This window comes from Pteropus alecto, unplaced genomic scaffold (genome assembly GCF_000325575.1).
Source record: "Pteropus alecto unplaced genomic scaffold, ASM32557v1 scaffold38, whole genome shotgun sequence".
Classification (NCBI taxonomy): domain Eukaryota; kingdom Metazoa; phylum Chordata; class Mammalia; order Chiroptera; family Pteropodidae; genus Pteropus; species Pteropus alecto.
In genome coordinates, this window is record NW_006442512.1 from 180,196 (window position 1) to 188,284 (window position 8,089).

At 37.2% G+C, this 8,089-nt stretch overlaps 1 protein-coding gene across 1 annotated transcript in view; it reads right to left on the reverse strand.

The window, feature by feature from the left end:
- Positions 1 to 2,783: 2,783 nt before the first annotated feature.
- Positions 2,784 to 8,089, reverse strand: part of TSPAN3 (tetraspanin 3) — a 25,917-nt gene continuing 20,611 nt past the window's right edge. The window contains exon 7 of the mRNA XM_006922589.3: positions 2,784 to 3,678. Coding sequence (XP_006922651.1) covers positions 3,586 to 3,678 — 93 coding nt within the window. The 3' untranslated portion in view covers positions 2,784 to 3,585. The remainder of the gene's footprint in view (positions 3,679 to 8,089) is intronic.

The window sequence follows — 8,089 nt, forward strand, 5'->3', positions numbered from 1 at the left end:
TCTTCAGAGTTTCTAAGTTCCTTCCTATCCCTTTCTTCCCATGACCCTCGGGGTGGTAGCTATTTTCTACTAAGCTGCATTAGTTTTGTCTTTTTTTTTTACTCCTTTTAGTAACAAATCTTCTACATGGTTAACAATTGTTTATATTAAATTTTTCCTGTTTACATTTCCCCTCATTGGACTCTGAATGATATACCAGGTGATCATAATTAACACCACCATGAAAGGCAGATGACATTGTGTACCTTCTGATATCATGCCCCGAGGACACATGACACAGGAAGTGTTCCAGTCACCTGGAATGCAAAACCTAATCTTACGCAATTAGATGGATAAACCCCAAATAAGCATCATTTAAAAGAGACTACGTTCTTCTAAAATGTCTATGTCATAAGTGACAAAACTATGGAAATGCTCCAGATTAAAGGAGAACAAAGAGACCTGACAACTATCCATAACACCTAATCATAGACTGGATCCAGAACTGCAGGAGAAAAAAATGCTTACAGGACATATGAGATCAATTTGAATACGAATGATAAAGTATTATACCAGTGTTAAATGTACTGAATTTGATAACTGTACTGTTGTTGTCAGATTATTTTTAGGAAATGCCCACTGAAGTACTAGGCGTAAAGGGCCATGGGATACATGCAGAAAGACAGTGCACATACAAGATCACAAATGACAAATCAAATGGGACAAAATGTTAATAGCTGAATCTAAGTAAAGGACGTTTGGGCCTTATATGTAAAATTCTATTCTTGCAACTTTAAGTTTGAAATTATTTCCAAAGAAAATAAACTTTTAAAAAAAGGCAATAGGATATAGCAGTGGTTCTCAGACTTCACTGCACTCTGGAAATACCCCAGGCCACTTTGGAGGTTTTGAGACCCAGACATCTGCCGTTCTCAAAGTTCCCCAGGTGATTCCTAAGTGCAGACAAGGGTGAGAAACACTAACACAGTGGGAGAGCGCAACCATTAAATTCAGACATAACAAGTGGCTCTTTTGCCCTCTAAAGAGTAAGTACTGGGGAGCAGGGTGTCAGGGTAATAGAGACTTCTCTTCTCAGTTCCATGTGGTATGGCAGACACTCTGAAGACGTTACGCAGGTAAGTTCAATTTGTTATGTCCCTGGCCAACATGGACAGATTTCCCATCCAGCAGCTCCCAGGCAGAGGAAAAAAGCATTTACAGGACTATGCCAGGAATTACACACAATTTAAAGCCGGCAGGAACGAGAATGATTCAATAAGCCCCAGAGTGACCATCCTCCATCTTTTTTGCTTCACTGCTACCATAATTTGGGTCTTCAGAACACAAGAGAGGAAGCTGCTCTTTCACCAGACAGGGAGGAATGAGTGAAGGAGGGGTGTTTGCAATTAGTCTATTGGACAAGTTCAAAGAATGGGCTAGAAATTGGCATACTTTCCCCAAGCACTTTCCTATTCAGAGGCTCAATTCTGTCACGCAGAAATCACTGAAGGCAACCAATATCACAGTCCAGATACTGCTCACCTCAGCTCCAACCTGTGAAAGGTAGCCACAGTTTTCAAAAACTGGAAGCGGGTAGGGGAGAAACAATGTTGGGTGGGGAAGGTGATTGTGAAAGGTCATGAGACTAAGCAAAACATTCTTGCCCAACATGCAAGAGGTACAGACAAAAGAGGTAGGGTGGGTCAATGGAACAGCAAATCTCCTAAAGTTCTCTGAAATCATGAATGTTTTAACTTCTACTCTGAACATGAGTTAGTGTTTACTCATCTTTCTCACATCTTCAACATTTTCAGGCAGGACAGACTGGCACAATATTCCAGTACCTCAAAACTGACATGTCCAAAACTGAATGTGAACTCATGCCTCTAGATGTGTCCTCACCTGCTCCCTTTCTCTGTGACTAATTGTTTCCTCAGTTGACTAAGCCAGATACCCAGGACTTATCCTAAACTTCTTTCCTTTCCTTTCTCTCTATACCACATCTAATCAATGATAAAATTCTACCATTCTCCCCCCACCCCCAAACTCCCCAAGTCTAGCCCCTCACCAACTTCAACAGCGCCCTACTCCACTCTTCAGCTCTCTCCTGAACTACCACATCTACCTCACTGAAGCCTAGTTATGCCCCCTCCAATCCATCTTTCTACTACAGGCACAGGAACATGTACAACAGATCCACTCACATCACATATGGCTGCCTCTACCTAAAAGTAAGGTCTGATCCTCCATAGGATATCATGTAAGACCCTAGAGGTCTAAGGCTCTGCCACTTCAACTTCTTTCCCAGTCTTGTATTTTAAACTCCAGGCACAATGAGTTAGTGGTAGCTCTATGCACACTCCATCCTACGTCACACTACTGCAACTCACTCCCACAAAGCCTATCCAGCATCTGGGCTCAGGCCTCTCCTCCAGGAAGTCGATCCTGACCTCTCTGGGCACCTCCCTGGGGCTTCCGTTCTTTTGTCTCTACATTACTGTACTGTATAGAAATTTTATGCTTCTGGACATGTCTGTTATACTGGAACTCCACATACCTTGAAGGCAAGGACACCATCACTGTTGCATCCCCAACGCTATGCGCATAGTAGATTCTCCATATTTGTAGGATATACTGAACTAAAAAGCATCTGGAGTTTTTGAACACCAAGGCCCTTTGAATTTGGCAACAGATGTAATTAAAACACATGCAAATCATAATGAACTGCAGATGACACCAACATTTAAAACATTACACTGTAGCTCTGGAACTGAAGTACCCCCATATAATTAAAAACTACAAGCTGAGGGGTAATACAGTTTATTGAATTAGATTTTTCTATTTACAATTGAGATCACATCTAGATACTATTTTGCTAGCCTACATGGGTACATTATTTCTAACAAGTTTAGACTTACAATAAATGGACTCAATCATACAAACACACACACACACACACACACACACACACACACACTCTCTCACACTCATTGTTTTAAAACAGTGCATACATTATACTCCTTCTATAAAGCCAACTTTGATTAAAAACAGCTAGTTTCAAAGATCAGTCTGATTTTGAAGATGAACCAAAACATACACTGTATGACTCTAAAATCTATTTTAGCCATTTTGTAGAGTTGCTATCTTATTGAACTACAGTATATATCTTTTAAAAGGACACTGACGAGGGGCATCAACTGGTGTTAACTCCTCCTCCTCCCAAAAACCTTTGGCCAGTAGTTGTTCACTGCGAAGCCTGACGGGACCCAGTGGTACTTCAGCAGCAGTCCCATTACTGCTTGGAGGTAACAGAAGCAGGCCACGTTTCCCTTTAATCCTACCACACTATGCAATTTGCAAATGGTTCTGAAACTATAACATATACCACCGTACTTAAAAACTTAGGGACATGGAAAGTCAGCTAGATTAGAGAAAAGAAAATCATAGGTTGGTAGGTAAGTATGTGGCACACGAACAGCTAAGCTGCTCTGTCCAACACCTGTGTACATGTGTTTTAACTAAATGAACTTAGGAGGCCAACAGGAGTAGACCGCTCAATTCACCTTCCAAATCAGAAGACTAAAACGCACAAGCTTGAGTTTTCAACTATGCATATGTTCCACCAGTGATGAGGAGCTCATAAGCAGGATCTCTACTTCTTCTGCACAACACGATGCATGCACACAGCATGCCCAGCAGCTGGGGGAAGAAAACAACAATGGAAAAGAAAGGCTGAAAATAGTCACACAGCAAGTGTATATTTCTTTGTTGGCAATGGAGCTGTTTCAAAGTTCAGTGATCTCAAATCATCAAAAAAGCAATAACAAGAGTAACAGAAGCAATATCTAATGAATACATTGTCTTTCTAGGAACTAAGTACTAAATTTTAGCTTCCCTCACTCACACCTAAAAACAATTTGTGAAGCTAGTAAAGAATCAAGAGGATCTCCTACTGCCACCCCCATTCTCAATCAAGAGCAGTACTGTACAAAAGAACTTACTGCAATGACGGAAACATTCTCAATCTGAGCTGTCAAATATGGTAGCTACTAGCCACTGCAACTAAGGACTTATGTTTTTGGTTTTATTTAATTTAAACTCACATATGTGGCTACTGGTGACCACATTAGACAGTAAAGGTCTAGGAAGTGGAATGATCTAGACTGTCTCACTGAGGAAATTCAATGGTGGTCTTTTCAGGTATATGGATTGGGAAAGGGAGGCTTTCTATCAACCTACAAAATTCAGTACATGGATAGCCCAAAAGCCCTGCTTACTAGTGCAAAGTACCTTAAAGATATTTTAAAAATGGATACTGTTCAAAGTTTACTATCCTAAACATGTTTAATATCTAATTCCTGAAGCAATATACTTCCATTCACTGTACAATAAAACATTCTTGGAAATGCTATAAAGTAAAACACAATTATGTTCCCAAGCAATATTAAATTGAGGAGGAAGAAAAAAAAAAAAAAACCCCAATAAGCTCAATTTACTGATTTGCTGGGAGAAAAAAAATCTCTTATCCCATCATACTTCCCTCACATTCATTCAAGTTGGTTAATGTCTACTGAAGGAGTCAGTATTCTCAAAATGGGATCTGAAATAAATGTCATTTCTTTCCCAACTTTTATTTCCATTAAGTCACCTTGTATTGATTTAAAAACAATTACGTAAGCTTAATAAAACCCTGCTCATGCTTGGGAATGAATCTGTTTAAGAACATTAAACTCTACATAATAAATTATTATAGTTCAAACCTCATCACTAAGTTTTACAGGCCCATTTCCAAAGTTTTGGCTATACTGAAATTTCACTAGTTAATGAAATTTTCCAATAATAGACTTGAAAATATTATATAAATATTTTAGCTCCAGTGTTATTTCTTGCAATGACATTTTCCCCTGCAATATTCAAGTCATGAGGACTAATTTACACTTAGCCCAAATATAACACCCAGCAACTACAAAATATGATTACTAAATACAAGTGGTGATTACAAAAACCATCAAGGATTAAAATGTTCTATGATACACTACGCAGGTGCATTATGGGGTATTGTTACACAAGGTTATTGGAACTGTACACTGGGAACACTCTTTTCTGAGAAAAATTTGGAAGTACCTATCAAAAAGTCACTCATACTCTGGCTCCTTAATTTCATGGCTACAATTTTTGCTATATACGTTGCACGTGCATAGACTATTTACTACTTGCATTTCTATAATAGCAAGACTTACATAAGTGCCTATTTATAGATAGAGCTGATAAATTATAAAGTATGCCCCTAAATGGAATACTACGTGGCTATAGCAAGTGTAATTTGTTTTTAAAAAGCAAGTTCCAAAAGTTACATACCATATGATTCCATTTATATAACATTTTGAAATGACGAAATTTTAGAAAGGGAGGACAGATTAGTGGTTGCCAGGGTAGGGGAGGCAGAGACACAGGAGAGAGGAGAGAGGTGCAGTTAAAAAAGGTCCCAGGTAGGATCCTAACGGTGTTGAAACTGTTCAGTATCTTGATTGGTGGTGGTGGATACAGGAACCCACATAGGTCATAAAATTATATAGAACTGAATACACAGATGTAGACACATGAGATCTGAATAAAACTGGTGGACTGTATCAATACCAATACCCTGATTGTGATATATTGTAGTTGTGCAAAATATTACCACTAAAGGCAACTGGGCAAGGCTCTATTTGTATTATTTCTTAAAACTGCATGTAAATATATAATTATCTCAAATTTTAAAACAGGCAAGGTACAAAATGCATCCTATAAGCTTCTATTTGCATAAGAAATATTTATGTGCTCCTGGAAGGGTATACAGGTATACTGGTAACAGTAGTTGCCTTTGTAAGAGGAATTCAGGAACTGGGGTCAAGGCTGAGAGGGAAGCTTACCTTTTACTAAATCTGTATTACTTGAAAAAAATTTTACCAAATGGGTACTTTAATTTTAAAAACTCCAAAAAGTTAACAATTAAGATTAATTTCCCCCAAAGTAAACAAAACAAAACTAAACAAAATCCCTAACCACTCAAAAATCAGCTTCCAAGCTTTGGTTTAAGTTTTTAAGGAAGAATTACTTGGAATATTTTTTAAAAGTAATCAAGCCAGTCAATTCTATCTGTAGGCCCAATCTGAAATGTTATTTACTTATGTATTTTAACTCATTTTAATAATTAGTAGTCAAGAAGCAGCAGGAGGGAAATGAAATAGCAATCTCAATCTCCTTCACACTTAGCATGTAGAACAGAAAAAAGCAACATGGCCTTGGGAAACAGTTCCCTGAAAGTTTGCTCTCTACCACTCCATCTTGAGAATATGCCAACTTTGTGAGGCTCCAAAGACTGACAATTCCCATTTTTCCCACGTTGCCTGTGCAGAGAGCCCAACTCACAGCAGATACTTAAGAGCTTACCAAATCAAAACCTAGATTTCTTTCTATTATGACCAGATCTTTCAAACATGAAATTCATAATTACTTGTTAATTTAAGAGGCTGGCTACTCTCAAAGAAGTGAAATATCTTGCTGATTAATAAGCTAACAAGATAAGGGGTATAGCTAAATTTTTAAAATCTCATTCTCCTATATTCAAAACACCCTGTTATAATAATTAACTAGTATTTATCGAGTTTTTCTTTCTTGATCATTTTGGTCCTACCCAAACCTAGATCATTTAACTAGACTACAGAAAGGGTCAGCAAATATTTCTTAAAGGGCAACATGGTCAATATTTTAGACTTTGTGAACCAAGAGACAAAATAAGTCTCTGTTACAACTACTCAGCTTTGCCACTGTAACACAAAAGCAGTAATAGACAATATATAAATGAGTGTAGTTCACAGGAAAAGAAGTGGTGAGCTAGAATTGGCCCACACATGGTCAACACCCAAACTAGAGCCTTTAACTGATAAATTAAGCTTATGAGAAAATTCCTTCTTAAAATTCACCTTTCTGCCTTAGAACTTCAATGAAATGCTTACCAGTTAATACCACGAATCACACTCAAAATCAAAGGAGACAATACTTAAGACAGTTTTGATACTCAAAGTCAAACACTACCAAAAATCATTTTTCAATCTTTAACTTATTTAAACTATATTTATATAACTCTTAGAGCTTCCCCGCTTTAGAACCTGAAGGAAAGTGCTAATGATATTTCAATGCTATCCTACTGTATATTTTATTAGCCAGCTGAACTGTCAATAACTGTCAGGTTTTATAATAGAATTTAGAAATTTAATCTTTTGAGAATCTTAATTCTTCAATTTATAATTGGAGGCAAAGTACAATGGAGCCATGGTTCAAGTTTTAGTGATGGTCATAAGTCATATTATCCTCGTTCTCCCTTATTTTCATGGCCTTTAAAGCAAAAGGAACAGGAACTGGAGAATCTCCATGTCCTTCTAGATCTAACTTTCTCTATCAGGATGGGTATACAAGCACAAGAGCTCACTGATCTTTGAATTGTTTCTACCTTTGCTAAGGTTTTCCACACCCAGGGTAAACTGGGCACATTAGATTTTGAATATCAAAAGTTTAGAACGTTTATAGGTACTCTTTAAAAAAAGAGAAAACATAAGGGGAACTTTTATTATTTTAAATGAATGGGTTTTCCTTAGAACCAGTTTTTAAATTTTCAAAGCTTCTAGAGGTTTGAGTCTGAATCCCCGACTCAGTTTTGCTGAACTGAAAACATCAAATCTTTATCAACTATGACATAAGTCAGGATGATTTAAATATAAAATGCATATGAGAATGCATGCTTAAGAGAGTTGTTAGAACATTTATTAGCCCCCACTAAAAAAGTTAAAGAAGAAATACCTGGCTGGTTAATAAGCTTAACTAGATGATGGAACATAGCTAAAGGGACAACTTTCATCAGTCTTCTACATATGTATTACATATTTCATGATCAAAACCACCATACAGTTCCAAAGTTTTCTTTGCTACATGCTAATATGTGCAGCTTTATTACCATACAGAAAATCATTAAGAATGCACAGATCAAGATTTTACTTGGGAAAAGCTTTCATGTTTCATTATTTTTAACAAAATGAATGTGTCTGCATAATCAAAATATGAAATACATTCC